General features: G+C 43.6%; 1 protein-coding gene across 1 annotated transcript in view; it reads left to right on the top strand.

Moving 5' to 3' along the window:
- The first annotated feature begins 2,906 nt into the window (after positions 1-2,906).
- The window catches only part of PSMD11 (proteasome 26S subunit, non-ATPase 11), a 67,916-nt gene continuing 49,654 nt past the window's right edge, over positions 2,907-21,168 (top strand). The window contains exons 1-3 of the mRNA XM_082271273.1: positions 2,907-3,066; positions 6,498-6,599; positions 19,797-19,921. Of these exons, the coding sequence (XP_082127399.1) occupies positions 2,976-3,066; positions 6,498-6,599; positions 19,797-19,921 (318 nt within the window). The 5' untranslated portion in view covers positions 2,907-2,975. The remainder of the gene's footprint in view (positions 3,067-6,497; positions 6,600-19,796; positions 19,922-21,168) is intronic.

Raw genomic sequence — 21,168 nt, 5'->3', positions numbered from 1 at the left:
TATGATGGGGCAAAGATGTTGTATCAGTTTATGATTTTATGAAATTCATTTTGAGATTTGCAGTTCTCGTCATTCTAAGTGACAATGTTTATTTGACTCCATGTAGATTCCAACAATCCTACCCCCCTGTTGGTTTATAGGTAAATGAATGATAGATTCTAGCCTTTGTCCGTTTCCGTTTGTTTGTCTCCTCATGATATAGACAATAGCTTATCCTGCTTGTGGATGGGTGAACACAGGTGTTATCCTGAAATTGAGTTTCGCCCATTGTGTGAGTCATGGCCTGAACATAAAGTTTTACGACCTCTCTGGTTTTTCGTGTTTCAAGACCAGGGGAAGGATGTCTTATGTAAACCTTTTCCCCCAAAGGCCGATCCACCTGTGATAAGCGATTTATTTATCTGTCTTTCTGAGTATTGGATTTAAAAGTTTGTCAAACACAGTTTCCTTTCGGGGGGCAGATAACACAGCTTTTTATCTCAAAGTACATGCAAACAAAACCATCTCAAACAATGGACGCAATGTGTGTTTCAAACTGAAAGAGTTTTGACTCAATATGTAGCAAGGTCAATGGAGGCCTCAAAGTTCACAATTCTTGACCTGTAATAATAAAAAAATGTATTTCTATTTCGCACTGAAAGTTTAACAATGCGGTGGTGGTCAGCCCCTCCCAGGCAAAGTGACGTACCGGTACATCACTAGAATGGGAGCGAATAGGGGGCGAGCGCCCCCGCTCGTACCCGAAGAAGCCGGCGCGTGTGATCGGCGGACCCGATGTCCGCCGGTCACTCGCGATCCTCGGGTAGAGAGGGAGAAAGGCAGGCGGCTAGTGTAAACAAAGCCGCCTGTCATTCTCCCCTGTGTAACAGCACAGATCATACGGTCCTGCTATGTAGGACTGTTGATCTGTGCTGTTACACACACAGCCACATCCAATGACAGTAAGAAACACGCCCCTAGGGACACACTTAACCCCTCCCTCTCCAATAAAGTTAACGCCTTCCCTCCCAGTGTCATTTTTACAGTAACAGTGCATATGTATAGCACTGATTACTGTAGTAATGTCACTGGTACCCTCAAAAGTGTCAAAAATGTCAGTCAAGGGTCCGATCTGTCCGCCGCAATGTCGCAGTACCGCAAAAAAAATCGCAGATCGCCGCCATTACTCGTTAAAAAAAAAACAACAAAAATGACAAAAATCTTTCTTTTAGTTAGTAAATGAAATAACTTTTGCACAAACCAATCAAAATACGCTTATTGTGATTTTTTTTACCAAACATAGGTAGTAGAAAACAAATTGGCCAAAAATTTAAAAAAATTTTGATTTTTACATTTTTTTTGGGTGAATTTCATATAAAAAAAATGTGAAAAATATTGTTATTTTTGCAAAATTGTTGCTCTTTTTTTGTTTATAGCGCATGATTAAAAAAAAATCGCACAGGTGATCAAATACCACCAAAAGAAAGCTCTGTTTGTGGGAAAAAAAGGACGTCAAATTAATTTGGGTACAGCATCGCACGACCGCGCAATTGTCCATTAAAGTCACGCAGTGCCGAATCGCAAAATATGGCCTGGTCAGGAAGGGGGTAAAATCTTCCCGGGCTTAAGTGGTTAAATAAATAAAAAGGTACTCACAATATTCAAATAGTAAAACGAGCGTAAAAGCATAGAACCGCAGCTTCTCTAAGGTGTACAGCGGGGCTTCCGGGACGCCGTGCGCTTCAGACACCGGAAGTGCATTCCAAGCAGACAGCGGATGTGACGTAGTTACGCCTTTGTCACGTGTTATCAATTTTTTACAACTATATTTATTATAATTTCAGTCACTATATTTATTCTTTAGGACCTCTATCTGCTTTAGTCACTTTGTTTATTGGCACTTGTTCGCAATATACTATCTCGGAGTTCACCTTGCACCTTATACTTATTCCCTTGCACCCTATTTGTGGTCATATTTATCCATGTACCATTTTATACATTGAATTGCACAATATTTATTCTTTAGGACCGCCATCTGCGTTAGTCACTTTGGTTATTGGCACCTGCTCACCAATATACTAATTTGGTGTTCACTTTGCACCTTACATTTATTCCTTTGCACTTTGCTTGTGGTTATATTTATTGATGTACAATTGTATACCTTGAATTGCACAATATTATCATCATTTTAAAGCGGTTGTAAACCCAAAATAAAAAACCTGCAAGACAAAGGCATAATGAGCTAGTATGCATCGCATACTAGCTCATTATGAATTACTTACCTTAGAACGAAGTCCCGACACGGACCCCCGGACACCGCTGCGGGGGATGACATGATCCCACAGCGTCTCTTCCGGGTTCAGCGGCTCCGGCGATGTGATTGGCCCGGAGCAGCAAAGACGTCACTCCTGCGCATGCGTGCGGGAGTCATTTTCCGGCAAGCTCCCGGCAAGGGAAGCTGAAGGTCCTCCCATGAGCGGCTGCATGCACTGCAAATATCTCCTAAACCGTGCCGGTTTAGGAGATATTAATTGTACCTACAGGTAAGACTTATTATAGGCTTACCTGTAGTTAAAAGTGAAAAAAAGCGGCATACTACCGCTTTAAGTACTTTTACCGTTATTACCTATGATTGCATTCCACTACATTCTCATAGATTTATTCTAAGACACTTACCTTATAAACTATTCATTATAGGCAGCGCCATCTACCTCACCTTTCCCCATACTAAAATGCTTTTTCTCCCCCAGAATGACGTCAGCCATATACTATCCACCATCTATCATCCCTTCTACTGTCCTGCCTGTTTTATTTCTATACAACAGTCTGCATACAACTCGGCTCCTCCCCTCCCTCTAATACTACAACTCCCGGCATGCCTCGCTTCACACCCCGGAACAGGCCCACGCACAGACGGAAAGTGAGGGGAGGGTGAATTTCCGGTGCCGCTGCTTCCGGCCCGGAAGAGCTGTGTCAGGGTGCAGGCATAGGGCAAGATGGCGGCTGCAGCTGTGGTCGAGTTTCAGAGAGCACAAGAAATGCTGGGGACCGATAAAGCGGCGAGTATAGACATCCTGCAGTCTATCGGTGAGAGCGGAGCACACACAGGGCGGGGGGAACCGGACATTCACTGCTCTAGGAGGGGGGACACAGGGAGCCGGGCTGTACCACTCTGCCTAAACGTGGGGGGGACCGAGTGCCATTGTTGTAGCTGTGAGTGGAGGAAAGACAGGGCCTGTGTGTGTACACTGTACATCTACTAATACACAGGCCTGTGTGTGTACACTGTACATCTACTAATACACAGGCCTGTGTGTGTACACTGTACATCTACTAATACACAGGCCTGTGTGTGTACATTGTACATCTACTAATACACAGGCCTGTGTGTGTACACTGTACATCTACTAATACACAGGGCCTGTGTGTGTACATTGTACATCTACTAATACACAGGGCCTGTGTGTGTACACTGTACATCTACTAATACACAGGGCCTGTGTGTGTACACTGTACATCTACTAATACACAGGGCCTGTGTGTGTACACTGTACATCTACTCATACACAGGCCTGTGTGTGTACACTGTACATCTACTCATACACAGGCCTGTGTGTGTACATTGTACATCTACTAATACACAGGCCTGTGTGTGTACACTGTACATCTACTAATACACAGGGCCTGTGTGTGTACACTGTACATCTACTAATACACAGGGCCTGTGTGTGTACACTGTACATCTACTAATACACAGGGCCTGTGTGTGTACACTGTACATCTACTAATACACAGGGCCTGTGTGTGTACACTGTACATCTACTAATACACAGGGCCTGTGTGTGTACACTGTACATCTTCTAATACACAGGCCTGTGTGTACACTGTACATCTACTAATACACAGGGCCTGTGTACGTCTGCTCATACGCAGGGGCTGATGAATAATATGCCTAAAATGCATGCAATATGCATATAATTCAATGAGAAGATTGTTGTTGACATGAATGTTCTGGTGACAGGTTCTCTGTAATTGCTTTATATTGGATTATAGAGTGTATCTATATCCAAAACAGTTTTTATTTCTAGTTTTTAATGAAAAGAGAAGCTCAGGGTTTAAAATAAACATTTATACTTTCCTAGGTGGTTGCAGCCTTGGATCTATCCCCTGCCTGCTCTGCAGTGAGAACTGAGTGATTAAACACCACTGATCACTCAATTCTCCTCCTCTGCTCTGAACAGAGAGCTAAACTGTCAGTAAGTGGCTCTCTGCTCTCTCCTCCAGCGCCCACTGGGGGACGGAAGGGGCTGGCTCAGGTTCTCAGTGGATGTGACTGTAATATCAGGATTGATCCAGTGCCTGGACTAGCTAAGTGACGTCACCTGACAGCGGGCTTTAGCCTGCTGTTGGCTGAAAATGGGTCCCTTTAGTGCAATTCATCCATAGATGTATGCTCAAAAAATCTTTGGCTATACTTTTTTTTTTTTTTTCTTGAAGTGGGCAAGCATTAGAACCTCTGTCAGGTTTTACTGGCATCTGGTGGCTCTGTTTGACACTTTTTTTTTTTTTTTTTTACTAAGAAGGATGTATGGAAAAGGCTGCAACAAAGAATTCAAACACTATTACAGAGCTGGCAGGGGTTCTCCTTTATTGTGCTGCTGCTGTAGAGTTTCCTTCACTTCCCACTTGATAAAACGATGTCACCAGAATAGGAAATGAGGGGAAATCCCTCCACTGCAGGTTCTAATCCTTCCCCACTCCATCCAAAACAATATAGACTAGAGCTGCTCTTTAATGGGAACCTGAAATGATAGAATACAGAGGATGCCATTGCTTATTCTTTGTGAGATTAATTCTTGCCTGGCAGGAGGGGACAGCAATGGCAGCCTCTATATTTCTCTTAATAGAGGTTTTCCTTTAATCAGATGTGCTGTTCTTTCAAAGCCGTCACCCGGATTTCAGAGAGTGGGGTGTGTACCCCATGGTCCTTCTGACTGGTACCATTGGCATTTAACTAAGGGCAAAACTTGTATTTTTTTAATTTCAGATAGAGTGGAGGGGGATTAGAACCCCTGTCAGGTTTTATTGCTGTCTGTTGCCTGTTGGGAAGGTCCCCCCTCTCTGTCATGTTTACTGTCATCCCTGAGAGTGAAAAAAATCCCAAATTTGGGGTAGTCACTAGAACAGGGGAAGAAGGAAAATCCTCCTATTGGGACACTAGTTCTGGTGACAACCAGGGGTTCCCTTACTTTGGAGGGATTTCCTCTCACTTCCTGTTTTGGCTATGGGACAGGAAGTGAAGGGAAATCTTCCCAGTGGGACACAGATGGCAAAAACAAAACCTGTCAGGTCATAACCCTCCCTTACTCTATCCAAAAAAAAAAAATTACCTTTTAGTTCTTCTGATAATTAGTCATGTCCTTAGAGCCATGTTAGTCTAACAATGCTGTTGACAACTCAGGATGCCTAACAGAGCACAAACAGACCTCAGCTGCTGGTCTGGTGTCACCACATGTTGGGTGAACCAGTGAGTAGTCATGTCATCACTGGCAAGCAAGATTCTGATGCTTTAGGCCAGCAAGGGAGGGGTGCCTTGGGAGTGTGTGAGTTCTCTTTCCCGTCCTGGTGACAGCAGTTGTACCCCAGACAAGGATGTAAGGGAAATCTTCCAGTAATGGACACTTGTTTTTCAGTGAAAGCTGTTTAGAGATTTCTTCCCACTTGCATCTAAAGGAGAGGAATCTGTGCCACAGATGGCAAAAAAACTGTTGTTTTAACTATTCCTTAAGGGCCATACACACTATAAGATTTTCTGAAGACTTTTTCCTTCAGATTTACCTTTTCTATGTAGTGCAAGGGCCTGCCAGATTGCATACAAATTGAAAGTGTTTAGGTTTGACCTCATATTATCTGGATTTGGTAAATCTAAAGGAAAAAGTCTTCAGAAAATCTTATAGTGTGTATGGCCTATTACTACATCCATTGAAAATCTTTGGTTGCATGCAACAGGCCACTAGGAAGCATTATGCCACCTCCCACCACCCCACACCTAAAAGAGTGCACCGTAGCCACACGCATTGCCCGTGTTTCAAGGGAGGTTGTGCCGTGGTCCCATTCACTTAAATAGCCGGGTTCAGTGGGCAGTATTGGGCACCAAATGCCATTGCCATTCACTTCCAGGTACTATATAACCCCATCCAGCTGCCTTTGCATGTGTAAACGTAGCCTGGACGTTTTGGATTTAGATACTTTAATGTCATATGTATGCTGTGTTGTATAGCTATACACGATGGGCCCACAGAAAGCATGCAGCCACTGTAGTCAGTAGACCTGATCTGCATTCTTTTGCTGTGTTATTGGCTCAAAAGGTTTTGAAGACGGAAGGTCAGACTGACATCCAGGCATCAATCGAAGTCTGCACAGCTTTCTTTTACCATATCTCTTTTAAATTACTGTTTGGTATTATGTGATGGTAAGCTGTATGGAAGCTGCATCTGAACGCTTTGTTTTCTTTGCAGTCAAGCGAGATATCCAGGAAACTGACGAGGAAGCGGTACGCGTCAAGGAGCAGAGTATTTTGGAGCTGGGTGGGCTTCTAGCCAAGACCGGACAGGCTGCAGGTGAGTACAGATCACGTTCAAAGCAACTTGCTAATGATGAACTTTATTTTTTATGTTTATAGTAGACAACTAACTACACTGTAGGCGTTTCTTTGCTTCCTTTGCTAAGTGTGGTTCACTATCTAGAACTTATTGGTATAACGACCCAACCATGCCAAAACTGGAATCGGGGTTAGACCTACTGTCGGTGTTTTAGTTCTTTCTGCGTCCTATTAGGGGAGATTATCTACTTTTTCTGCTCTGAAGAACAACTTTCACATGGAGATGTATCACTGGTGCTCTACATGAGCTGAGATAAGCAGAAATAGAAGGGATAAAAAGCCATGAGAGTAGTAGTCACTTTTTCGATTTAAAAACAGTTTTGAAATGTATGGCATAAAGGGGCTGATTTACTAAAACTGGAGATTGCAACATCTAGTGTAGCTGTGCATAGTAACCAGTAAGCTTCTAATTTCAGCTTGTTGTATTAAGTTTTTACAAAAAAACTGGAAGCTGATTGTTTATGCAGAGCTGCAGCAGATTTAGCACTCGTCCGTTGAACAATCTCCTAGTGTGGTAAACGTATACTCGCATTTTTAAGGTTGCTAGATACCCCTAGCAACCTATGTAAGGACATGTGAAGAATATGACTGTCTCCATGCAGAATGTGGGCTGGGTTTTCCAGAAATTCTTGCACTGCGCTAGGTTGCGCTGTGCTAAGGCATCTCTGGGCAGACATTGGTTCCATTTTGGGGCTTCATCCTTTTTACATGCATTGAATATAAGGCTTTAAGCCTGAGCTTTCTAAACCTTCCTTACTGTAATTGGCAAATTGTTTTAAAGCTACCTGTATTCCTGCTGGGGGATATCTTCTGTTTTCCTGTTCTCTTGGACGCCTGTCAAGTAAGGTGAAATCTTATGGAGACCCAGACAGCTATAGCATTAGGAAGAAGTTCTTGAACCCATTTAGTATAGCAATAAAAAGTTGACCAGGGTTCTGTGCCTCCCGCATTGTATAAATTTCAGAAAAAACTTTGACTTGAGTTGGACTTTTAACCTTTTTGCGCCCAGATCCTTGTAGTTGGTTTTGTGTAAAGAAAAAAAAGGAAAGAAAGCAAACCCTTTTAAAAGCACGCCTAGTGTTTTTTCTTTAGTCCGGTCCTTCAGCAACACACATTGGTTTGTCTTTCCCCTGTATTCTTCCTCCAGAACATACATATTGGTTAGTCTTTGCCCTGTAATCTTCCTACAGCACATACATATTTGTTAGTCTGTATTCTTCCTTCAGCTCACAGTCTCCAGCTAACTTTTCTGAGACTCCTCATCTTCAGCTACTTAGTCCCCCCACACAAATTACATATTGAATTCTGTCCATATCTTCCCTATAGAAAATGGACAGTGACCCTAGATACACAGCCTGGAGGTACAGCATTCCTATCCTGGTTCAATCTGCCACCCGCCTCTCTTGCTTGCACCCCCCGCCGCTGCCGGCTGCCTCCCGTTCTTGCTCGGGCCGCCCGCTGCCTCCCGTTCTTGCTCGGGCCGCCCGCTGCCTCCCGTTCTTGCTCGGGCCGCCCGCTGCCTCCCGTTCTTGCTCGGGCCGCCCGCTGCCTCCCGTTCTTGCTCGGGCCGCCCGCTGCCTCCCGTTCTTGCTCGGGCAGCCCGCTGCCTCCCGTTCTTGCTCGGGCCGCCCGCTGCCTCCCGTTCTTGCTCGGGCCGCCCGCTGCCTCCCGTTCTTGCTCGGGCCGCCCGCTGCCTCCCGTTCTTGCTCGGGCCGCCCGCTGCCTCCCGTTCTTGCTCGGGCCGCCCGCTGCCTCCCGTTCTTGCTCGGGCCGCCCGCTGCCTCCCGTTCTTGCTCGGGCCGCCCGCTGCCTCCCGTTCTTGCTCGGGCCGCCCGCTGCCTCCCGTTCTTGCTCGGGCCGCCCGCTGCCTCCCGTTCTTGCTCGGGCCGCCCGCTGCCTCCCGTTCTTGCTCGGGCCGCCCGCTGCCTCCCGTTCTTGCTCGGGCCGCCCGCTGCCTCCCGTTTTTGCTCGGGCCGCCCGCTGCCTCCCGTTTTTGCTCGGGCCGCCCGCTGCCTCCCGTTTTTGCTCGGGCCGCCCGCTGCCTCCCGTTCTTGCTCGGGCCGCCCGCTGCCTCCCGTTCTTGCTCGGGCCGCCCGCTGCCTCCCGTTCTTGCTCGGGCCGCCCGCTGCCTCCCGTTCTTGCTCGGGCCGCCCGCTGCCTCCCGTTCTTGCTCGGGCCGCCCGCTGCCTCCCGTTCTTGCTCGGGCCGCCCGCTGCCTCCCGTTCTTGCTCGGGCCGCCCGCTGCCTCCCGTTCTTGCTCGGGCCGCCCGCTGCCTCCCGTTCTTGCTCGGGCCGCCCGCTGCCTCCCGTTTTTGCTCGGGCTGGATAGCTAAAAGAAAAACTTAGGGACTTATGGTAGGGTTTAAACAGCTGATATATATTGTGAAAGGGGCTTGCGCTAGAGGTCTCATGGTTTTTTGAGCATATAAAGACCATCTACCTGCATTCCAAATCCAGCTCTGAAGAAGAGGGGATACCCCTCGAGACGCGTCAGCTCTATTTGAACGTTTCATTCCACAACTGGGACTAATCAGTGGACTATGCTGAGTGGAGGATCTGGTGGGCTTTTTTACACATATTTTGCTTGACATTTCATCTAGTTTGTTGTGAGAAGGATGTGTATATACTGCTTTTAGAAATAAATGGTCGCAAAGGTAATGCGCTAGGCCGGTGTGGCCTGTTTCTTTCCCTTTAGACCGCATATCAATTGGTTCCTGATTGCTGTATCTGACACAGTTTTAGTTGATTGAGGAAATGTTAGAACTTTTGACAAATTACTTTTATTACCTTTACACCCTCTATTTCTTGTATTGGGTGTTTTTATTAATTGAAGGAAAATCTCCCCAGTGGGGGTTAAAAAAATAAATACATTGAGCTGGAATTGAGCTTCCACTTGCTCAATAGACAAGGTTTGTGAAACTATTTTCTGTGGTTGGGTTTGTTTATATACAATATCTAAATAAAAATGCTCACCTAAGGTGTTAGATGAAATGTTTTGTCCAGCCTAAGAGGCTCTTGAAGGAAACCTGTGAGGTCAGCAATACGGGAGCATGCATGTTTCCTCATGTTTTGTTTGATGGATTACTCCAAGTACAGAAAAATACCTGTTGATTTGCCAATGACCCAGTGAGCTCCTAACTTGCTCAGGTTGACAACATCCTTTCTTTTCTCAATTAAAGTCCTAAGCAGTGTTGTCAGCCCTGCCTGCTGCTGCCTAAACTTCCAAGAGCTTGCCCACACACTAGGTGCAGGAGAAAGGCTCGTAGGACATGTCGTTTTGGGGGTGTGCGACAGACGTGATGACCTAGGGGCTACCCCTGCAAAAATGTTAAAAGCTTGGTGATTATGGCATAGGTAGTAATTAAAGATGGGTCTCGCTACAGGAACAAAAAAGTAATACTGGGATATGATCTAGAGCACAGGTGTCACACACAAGGCCCGTGGGCCGAATTTCATGTGGCCTTCACACCTCTCCTGCAGCCCCACCTTGTCTCTGCCCCCACGTTGTCTCAGTAGTCGGCAGCAGAGGGGACAGAACTCCTTTGCCAGATCCAGCGCTTCTCTGTGCAGCTGCAGAAAGGCTCGTCTTTGCCCCTCCCCCTTTCTCAGCAGTCTGCAGCTGAGAGGAGGGCAGAACTCCTCCTACAGATCCTGCATATCTCTGTGCAGCTGCAACACCACCTTCTCTCTGCCTCCCCTGGTCTCAGCATTTAGCAGACTCTGGAAGCTGACTCCAGGGGATAAGGGGGTGCATTGTGATGTAAGGAAGGGTGGATGACTCTCGACTTCTGATGGTGGGGAAGCTCTTGACATCTCATGTAAGGGAGCGTGGGGTGCTCTGGACATCTAGTCTTAAAGATATAAAAGGCCCTTTGAGGGCAACCATAATGCTGATGTGGCCCACGATTAAATTGAGTTTGACACCCCTGATCTAGAGTGTGCGAGGGAGGTTTGGTGTTAAATGAGGATAATGCCTGGCCATAAACTTTTTAAGGCAGTTGTGAATATCTTTTTTTTTTTTTTTTTTTTTTTTTTGGTATACGTCCCTCATTGCAAAGAGCAGCCCTTAACCTCCTCTTCTGGGGGCCCCTGCGAGCACTCCCGGCTACTCCTCCTCTCTGTGCTTACCCATAGGAAGCTGATGTGGGCTCCCTTCAGAGCCGCGCTGTGTGTGTCCATAGACTTGCACAGCCCGACTCAGCCCTGTCCCTGTCTAATGGCTCCCGCTGCTGCTTCCGTGTCCCGTGAGGGAAGAGAAAGAGTGCTGCAGCAGATGGGCACAGCGCTGGATCGAAATAGAACTTTAAATCTAAGGGGATGAGGGGGCGATACAACTGTTTAGACACCAGCAAGGATACTACAGGGAATGCAATAGGGTGAAAAATGTCCTGCCTTTACAACCACTTTAAGAGGTACTTGGGCTTGTCCTGCTGATCCCACCTTCAGTACCCATAGAATCAATGACCTGGAATAAGCATGCAGGCAGCAAAGTGTCATTCTCTGTCCTGAATGTATGTTTAGGGTGTAAAGCCTGGATCTGGATAACAGGACCCAGAACCTGCAGCACTAGGGTGCCCATATACACTGCTTTGTGCATTTTTGAGGGTTCTTTGACTTGTTATATGGGCTCATTGATTTTAAAATGCACCTGACCTGACATTTTTTTTCTATGGCAATACAGGTTTTTTTTCTGTTGGTTTCCATGTTCTGAGGGTCAGGTGCATTGGTTTTGCACATTGAAAATGGCAAATAAAATGCAGCTGATTAGCCAATGGGAGCGCCTCCTATAGCACGGAAAGTATGAATAGTCTTTTAAAACATTGCAGCAGTGGCATATCAATCGCCACTGGCTTACTAAGAGAAGCCAGCTTGTGGGTCAGTTTGAAGTTGTGTGGAAGTCGCAGTCTAGCTGTCTCCTATGTTTGTAGTATGAATCCTGTGTACATATCGGTTTCAGGTTTGCGGCCTGTTATGACACAGCATTTTGTTCTGTATTTTTAGTCTATTAATCATCGTCTTAAGTGAGATGAGATGCCTTTTTATTTCCATTGAGAGATGGCCACATCCCTCTGTGTCAAATCCAATCCAGAGGGTCTGGATGAAATAAAACATTTCTTCCACTTTTTATATAAAATAGTTTTTAGGGTATTAGTGAGGTAGCTTCCTCTATTGTCAGGTATTTGTGAGCAATGTCCTGGGCCCTGTTATAACATAGAATTTAAAGTAGAGCAAAACCCGAGGAAAGAAAATGTGTGTGTGTGTGTGTGTGTGTGTGTGTGTGTGTGTGTGTGTGTGTGTGTGTATATATATATATATATATAATATAGAGAGAGTATCTCACAAGAGTGAGTACACCCCTCACATTTGTGTAAATATTTTATTCTCTCTTTTCATATGACCACACTGAAGAAATGACACTTTGCTACAATGTAAAGTAGTGAGTGTACAGCTTGTATAACAGTGTAAATTTTCTGTCCCCTCAAAATAACTCAACACACAGCCATTAATGTCTAAACTGCTGGCAACAAAAGTGAGTACACCCCTAAGTGAAAATGTCCAAATTGGGCCCAAAGTGTCAATATTTTGTGTGGCCACTAGAGCTGCGCGATTAATCGTTAAAAAAATTGCAATCTCCATTCACCCCCCCCCCCCCAACAAACTGCATGTCCTGGATTCTTACAGAGCCGTTCTCTGCTCACTCACAGCTGTCAAAAAAAAAAAGGGGGCCCTGGCAAATGTTTATCAACATTGATAAGGCTGCTAGATAACTATAAACAAAATGCTTTACAGTGTATCATTTCGTTCTTTTAGATCAAAGGAATGGACTTCCGTCTGTAAGGCTCCGTTCACATGTAGGCGCTTTGGGGCGTTTTGGGGGCGTTTTTCTGCTCTAGGATCAGCTCTCAAAACGCTCCAACAAGACAAATCCTATTCATTTCAATGGCCCCTGTTCACATCAGAGCGTTTTGACGCTGTGAGCAAAACGCCCAACGCTCAAAAAAGTACATGAGCTTCTTTTTGGGCAGATTACAGGCGTTTTCCATTGGTCTCTATTCAATCTAAAAACGCCTGTAAATCGCGTTAAAAAAACGCTACGCTCAGGTGTGAATGTAGTCTAAGCGAGGGCAGTTTAAACTCTTAAAGACTAAGCTTTTTTCTGACAATTGCTGCTTACAAGTTAAAATCAGTGTTTTTTGCTAGAAAATTACTTAGAACCCTCAAACATGTATATAAGATCGTTGCAATCTTTTATGTCACACTGTATTTGTGCAGAAGTCTTTCAAACGCAGTTTTTTGGGGGGAAAAATACACTTTAATGAATCTTAAAAAAACGAAACCGTAAAATTATCCAATTTTTTTTGTAGAATTGTAAAAGATGATGTTACGCCAAGAATCGTGATCTTTATTCTAAACAAAAAAAATTTGATTCTCATTTAAGCTAGAACTTGTAGCTCTAGTGGCCACCATTATTTTCCAGCGCTGCTTTAACCCTCTTGGGCATGGAGTTCACCAGAGCTTCACAGGTTGCCACTGGAGTTCTCTTCCACTCCTCCATGACGACGACATAGGGCTGGTGGATGCTAGAGACCTTGCGCTCCTCCACCTTCCATCTGAGGATGTCCCACAGATGCTCAATAGGGTCAGTCCATCACCTTTACCCTCGGCTTCTTTAGCAAGGCAGTGGTCGTCTTGGCGGAGTGTTTGGGGTCGTTATCATGTTGGAATATTTCCCTGTGGCCCAGTCTCCAAAGGGAGGGGATCATACTCTGCTTCAGTATGTCACAGTACATATTGGCATTCAGGGTTCCCTCAGTGAACTGTAGCTCCCCAGTGCCGGCAGCACTCATTCCACCCCAGACCATGACACTCCCATCACCATGATTGACTATAGGCGAGACACACTTGTCTTTGTACTCCTCACCTGGTTGCCGCCACACATGTTTGACACCATCTGAACATAATACGTTTATCTTGGTCTCATCAGACCACAGGACATGGTTCCAGTAATCCATGTCCTTAGTCTGCTTGTCTTCCGCAAAATGTTTGCAGGCTTTCTTGTGCATCATCTTTAGAAGAGGCTTCCTTCCGGTGGGACAACAGCCATGTGGACCTATTTGATGATGTGTGCGGCGTATGGTCTGAACACTGACAGGCAGACGCCCTCACCCTTTCAACCTCTGCAGCAATGTTTGCAGCACTCATACGTCTTTCCCAAAGACAACCTCTGGATATGACGCTGAGCATGTGCACTCAACATCTTTGGTGTACCATGGCGAGGCCTGTTCTGAGTGGAATCTGTCCAATTAACCACTTTAGCCCCAGCCGCCGCAGATGTACTGCAGCAGGCTGGCGCTCCCAGGCAAACAGCTCACAGGCAAACCGCTGTACATGTATGGCGCTTGCCTGGGAGGAGCTAGGGGCGATCGCGCACCGCTGGAGGCGCGATCCCGCCCCCGCTTGTCAGAGGGGAAGCCAGCCACTTGCGATCTTCCGCCGCTGACAGAAAAGGACGGACGGCTGATTTAAACACAGCCGTCCATACTTCTCACTGAAGTTGTCACAGATGTCATTTGATCCTGCTATATAGGATCACAAGTCTCTGTGATGACTCCACAAGCCACGTCCCCCCACAGTTAGAATCACGCCCCTAGGGTCACATTTAACCCCTTCCCTGCCAGTGTCATTTTTACAGTAACAGTGCATATTTTTAGCACTGATTACTGTAGTAATGTCACTGGTACCCCCAAAAGTGTCAAAAATGTCAGTTGGGGTCCGATCTGTCCGCCGCAATTATTATTATTTCAGGTACCTGTATAGCGCTGTAAATTTACGCAGCACTTTACATACACATTGTACATTCACATCAGTCCCTGCCCTCAGGGAGCTTACAATCTAAGGTCCCTAACTCGCATACATACACAGTAGGGCCAATTTTTTTTATACAGTATCCAATTAACCTCCCAGCATGTCTTTGGAGTGTGGGAGGAAACCCACGCAGGCACAGGGAGAACATGCAAACTCCAGGCAGGAAGTGTCGTAGTTGGGATTCGAACCAGCGACCCTCGTGCTGCTAGGTGAAAGTGCTAACCAATACACCACTGTGCCGCCCAATGTCGCAGTCCCGCAAAAAATCGCTGATAGCCGCCATTACTAGTAAAAAAAAACAATAAAAATTACATCTTTCCCATAATGTACACTGTTATGCAAGCTGTACACTCACTACTTTACATTGTAGCAAAGTGTCATTTCTTCAGTGTTGTCACATGAAAAGATATAATAAAATGTGAGGGGTGTACTCAAAAATCTCAGAGGTTTGTGCTTTTCCCTAATCCTACTTTTGAAAAGCATTTTTTTTGTCTGTGTGCCTTGCTGTTGAATTTGTCATACTTCCTTTCAGATGACATTTTGTCAGCAGGGCAGACACAATGTTCTACTGGAGCTCCAGATGGCATTAAAAACCTGACAGGGATTCTAAAAACCTGACAGGGATTCTAGTACTTCAACACTCTATCTGAAACTAGTAACCTATTGTTTTGACTTGGCATACACCCTAGGTTTTTAGGAAAAAAAATAATCTAGAAATCAAAAAGAAAAAAAAATCAACAGCAAAATAATTTTTAAAAAAGACAAGGGGATGAAGGAGGTAATTTGGGCTAATTAGCATTAACTAAGGTGTTTTCATTTTTTAAAATTTTTCATTTATAAAAGTGTAAGTTTCCAATGCAAGTCAAGAGTCCACCTTACGATCTGCTACAAATGAACAAAAGAAGGTACAAAGAATCAATGCATACCATTGCTTTATTGTATCTCTTCTTGACACTGCATGTTGTTCTGAGTGCCAGTTTACACAGGGCTGGAAAGATTTGCTCTTCTGTAAATAAACAGTCCTGTCTGTCATAATGACAGCCAGAAATTGCCACTAAGTGTTGCTTGAGAACTGCTGGGGAGAAGGTACATAATACTTCCAAAGTAGCATGCCTAATTAATGTCCATAACTTATTTTTTTTTTTTTTTACTCCTAGTTTGCCTTCAGACGCCTAAATACTTGAAAATATCATTCAGCACTTTTGAAAACCTTGACAGTGTTCAAATGCTGCTGGTACTATTAAGAGGAACCTTTGTGAAAATGAATACAGTTGTACAATTGCTGGCTTCCTTTTCAAGGTTAATGCGTGTATTGCATACATTTGTGCCCTGTATATAGGTGAAGTCATTAAAAACTTGACACAGAGTACAGGTGCATCTCATAAGATTAGAATATCATCAAAAAATAAATATATTTCAGTAATTCAATTCAAAAAGTGAAACTCATATATTTTTTTTGTACAAAAGTTTTTATTTTAAGAAAAGGCATAAACCTACATCAAAACATGGTATATGTGTACAATTAGATAAAAGAAAATGGAACGCAGGAAAACAGCAGCAAAACATGATACAGACATAGGGCGTGAGCCAACCTTAAAACATCACAGACCAAATAAAGGGTATTATTCTATTAGGACAGAAAGAGTCAGTTTAGGAGAGGGTCATCTCAATGTGTTAATAATTGAAGCCTAGTATTTGACTTACTTTGTATTTGACAATCTGGGTGTAATATTACTTTTGGCCACCGGGTGGTGTTCACATAGGTATTTACCTGGTAAAAAGAGTAATGCTTTTTACTTTTGGTGATTATAAAGAAGAAAACCATCAATGCATGTTTTGCATTGTGGTTTACTTACAATTCAGGTTGGTAGGCAGTGTCCTTGCAGGGTTTGTAGCGCTACAAAAAATTTATTGAAAAAGGCGCAAGCCGAAACACGTAGGAACAAAGGATATCTCCCCCTACAGACTCCACGCCATGCAAGCGTGAAGATAATAGGGGGGAATACCAATTGTCACCCATCACACATGTCACTTTCTCCTTTTCTTACTTTTCACCAATCACCATGGGTCTCTAACCCTCACTGAATGTGATTATACTTCTATATATGTATTGTTACTTCTGCGAATACTCCTTTTTGAATAAAATTTATAAATAAAAGTCCCAAACCACTGGCCTGAGGTACCAAAACAACCCATACCAATTTTTCAGGGATGAAGGCTAAAACCTACTAACAAGGTCTTGGGAACCAAATCCATATGTAACTGTGTGATAATATCCATACCTAAACTTCAGCTTTAATATCTATGTAAGAAAATTTCATAGGCCTTCAACACAATGGGGAGAATTCAATAAAGCTGCTGCATCGCTTTTCCCTCATTTAATCTCTTTTGGTATTGTGTTGCGCAAAATTCATGAAACATTTGCAACACTTTTTGTTCTGAAAGCAACTTGTGCACCAAATTCAGATAGACCTCTAAGTGTAATATTTAATGCTAAGTGTAATATTTAATGCAAATAGGACAATCAGCCAAATAAAAACTTGCATAAGTGCAGGTTCAAAAAGCTAATTTAAGGGTGACAATCCAGCAGCAGAAGGGTCCGTGCCTCCAGTCCAGATGTATGTGATGCCGCGGTGTAGCAGGGAGCTCGCGAGGACTGAGTGTTGCCGGGTAGAAGCTGGATGGATGGCAGCGTGGAGTGCAGCGCCAACTGGCGTGTGACGTCACCAATGGGAAAGAGACGCAACACATTTCAGTGCATGCGCAAGGCCCGTACAGAGCATGTGCGCTCCTTTCTCAAGTGATACAGTGACGGGGAAAGAGCTATGTTTAAATAGGCAAGGTGGCCGTACATTAGCAGTCTAATAAATGATCATTCAAAGTAAAAATTCAAAAAACTAGTTAAGCATCATTGTAATTCATACTTGGTGATAAAGAATAAAATCAGAAGGTGTATGTACGTGTAACTCTATAACCAATTTAAAAAGATATAAAGAGGTTCTATGGGAACAGTAAGGATTATATTAAGTGTATGGCAAAATTATGGTGACTGAACAAAAATTGTCATTATATTATATGGACATATGAGATCAGAGCATACTGGTCGCATATAAAAAAAAAAAAAATTATATATATATATTAGTGAGTACTGGTCATACTCTCCCTAGTGTTATAGGAGATTATAGATTCTCTACTATATAAATTAAGGATATACAAGGCCGCAAGGGGTTATTTTAACATAAAACCCACAGGAGACCTAAATGGGAAATAGTGAAAAAGAAACTAGGGGGAGTGTGGCCCCAATGATATGTCACAGTAAGAAGTCTTGAGGTGGGTGAAGTAAATGATCTATAATTGAGACAGCTTATATATATATATATATATATATTATAAAAAAAATCTGACTGATACCTAAAAGGATGAGATAGAAATACATGTAAAATATATATTATATATGTAATGAAACAGAACTATATAAATTAACTGAACTATAAAATAGTACTTATCTCTAATTCCCCATTTAGGCCATTGGGCGTAAGGGTATCCAAATTGTAAATCCGGAACTTTTCGCACTGACATAGTCTGGAGAAACGTTCAGCCTCAGAGAGGTGCTCCCTTACTCAACCAATATATATTTTTTTGATATGCGACCAGTGTGCTCTGATCTCATATATGTCCATATACATATTATAATAATAGAACGCCAATTTTTGTTCAGTCACCATACTTTTGCCATACACATATAATAATATAATCCTCAACTGTTCCCATAGGACCTCTTTATATTTTTTTTTAATTGGTTATGGAGTTATACGTACCTCCAGTATACACCTTCTGATTTATTCTTTATCACTAAGTATGAATTACGATGATGCCTAACTTGTTTTTAGAATTTTTGCTTTTAATGATCATTTATTAGACTGCTAGACTTGCCTATTTAAACTTTGCTCTTTCCCCATTACTGTATAACTTGAGAAAGGAGCGCGCATGCTCTGAAATGCATTGTCTCCTTTCCATTGGTGATGTCACATGCCAGTCGGCGCTGCGCTCCACGCTGCCATCTATCCAGCTTCTACCCGGAAACACTCGATCCTCGCTGTCGAGCTCCCCGCTACACGGCAGCATCACATCCATCTGGACTGTAGGCACGGACCCTTCTGGATCGTCGCCTTTAAATTAGCTTTTTGAACCTGCACTCTATGTGAGTTCTTATTTGGCTGGTTGTCCTACTTGCCTTAAATAATACACTTAGTGGCGCTCTCTTGTCTTTCTTTTTATGCTACATTCAGCGTTGACTTCACTCCAGAGGGGAGCCGTGTCCTTAGTGTCTGCTCATCATTCACAACCTGATTCACAGGCGCTCTGTTGGTTTTAATGGACATTGTTATGGACTTTATGAATTTTATTTCACAAATTAATATGATTTACCATCTTGAGCGCTAGCATTTTACCTTATTGTTACATTGTGTGTCATTGAATGTGCCCCTTTTACACTGTATTGCATTGAATGCGCCCCCTTTTACACTGTATTGCATTGAATGCGCCCCCTTTTTACACTGTATTGCATTGAATGCGCCCCCTTTTATACTGTATTGCATTGAATGTGCCCCCTTTTTATACTGTATTGCATTGAATGTGCCCCCTTTTATACTGTATTGCATTGAATGCGCCCCCTTTTTATACTGTATTGCATTGAATGCGCCCCCTTTTTATACTGTGTTGCACTGAATGCGCTAGATGTAAAAGTGGAGCTATTTAAGACCAACCCTCTTTTGCCGTACAGAGAAAAACTGGTGCAGACAGATTTTTTCGAAAGTGTCAACTGTTCTAATGAGCCAAATTGAGGTACAAGTTCTAGACTGATAAATTTAATTTGGCAGATTATTTACCACTATTAGAATGCATGAGAGACACTTTCACAAAATCTGTCTGCCAGCCTTTATGATTTCCAGGGAGTGTGTGTGTTTTTTTTTTTTTTTTTTTCACAACCAAATCCGGTATGGTTGGAGATCTTTCCTTCCTTGGTTTTAGATTTCACATCACTTTCACTCCCTGTGACAATGGCCACCAGAACAAACCGTGAAAGTCTCCCTAGTGGGGACACAGACAATAATAAAACTTGGCAGACGTTTTAACCTTTCCACTCTCTATCTTAAACAAGAAGGAAGTTGCTTTAATGAATTTATTGGTGGTTTGCCTCCTTGTTTATGTCCTCACCATTATGCAGTTTTTCTGTCTTGTAGTTATTAGTCAACAGCAGTCAGCTGACTTCACTTTCCTGTCTTTACAGAACTCGGTGGTCTCCTGAAATATGTGCGTCCTTTCCTCAACTCCATCAGCAAAGCCAAAGCAGCTAGACTGGTGCGGTCCCTGCTGGACCTCTTCTTGGATATGGAGGCTGCGACTGGACAAGAGGTGAGAGAGAGATCTCCATATCAGTGTATCAAAGTAATGCACTGGGATGGGAATCTGCAATATATGTTTAGTAAAACGCAGACAAGCTGTTCGTTGGCTAACATGAGTTTGTGGTTCTGGTCTTGTGGAATGACACGTTCTGGGAAATAATAAAATCTCAGCTGAGCTCAGAGAAGTATCAGTCTACTTTGGATTTTGATGCATTACACCTTGGGTATAAGATTCATTTTCTTAACTTTTTTTTACCATTGAGAGGGGGTGGTTTGGGCACTTTGTTATATTTCCCTAGGTACCTTACTTTCTCTGACTTGTTTGATGGCTAAACTCCACCAATGACTATCCCCTTTTCCAGTGAGCATCTTTACTGGCCACTGAGGCAGTCTTATTGGACACCATAATGTGGCAGTGTGTAAGGCTTAACCACAAAGTTAGGCCCCAGTAACAAAATAAAACTCAATCAATGATGGGCACAGAATACATTTTCGGGGTAATCGATGTAACCTGATACATAGCTTTTTTTTTTGTTTTAGGCTGTGCTTTTAATTAGAAAATGGAGCATAGGATTATTTTTTGGGGACAATAAATCTGTGCACATGCGCCACTTTACAAAGAAGCATGCGCATAGCTGGGTGTACACCTGCCTGCAACCATTAATGTCTATGGGCAGCTCTATGTGTAATTAGAGGCCCCTGGGCAGTAAAATATGCCCGTTTAAGCTGTATGTGCAAACATGCCCATGTGTATGAACCCTCAGAGTTCTTAAAGGTTATAAGTTCCATCATGAAAACAGAATCCTTTTAGAGTAGTTTGTAAATCCGTCTTCAGTTAATATCAGTGTTGTGGGGATGCTTTTCTTCAGGGAAGCTGGTCAGAGTTGATGGGAAGATGGATGGAGCCAAATACAGGGAAATCTTAGAAGAAAAGCTGTTGGGAGTCTGCAAAAGCCTTGAGACTGGGGTGGAGGTTCACCTTTCAGCAGGACAACGACCCTAAACATACAGCCAGAGCTACAATGGAATGGTTTAAATCAAAACATATTCATGTGTTAGAATGGCCCAGTCAAAGTCCAGACCTAAATCCAATTAAGAAACTGTGACAAGACTTGGAAATTGCTGTTCAGACGCTCTCCATCCAACCTGACAGAGCTTGAGCTATTTTGCAAAGAAGAATGGGCAAACATTTCACTCTCTAGATGTGCAAAGCTGGTAGAGACATCCCCAAAAATACTTGCAGCTGTAATTGTAGTG

The sequence above is a fragment of the Pelophylax lessonae genome (assembly GCF_965119305.1).
Source record: "Pelophylax lessonae genome assembly, chromosome: 11".
In the NCBI taxonomy this organism is placed as follows: Eukaryota; Metazoa; Chordata; class Amphibia; order Anura; family Ranidae; genus Pelophylax; species Pelophylax lessonae.
The sequence above is the reverse complement of the archived record's forward strand: the minus strand, read 5'-3'. Positions and strand labels throughout refer to the sequence as shown.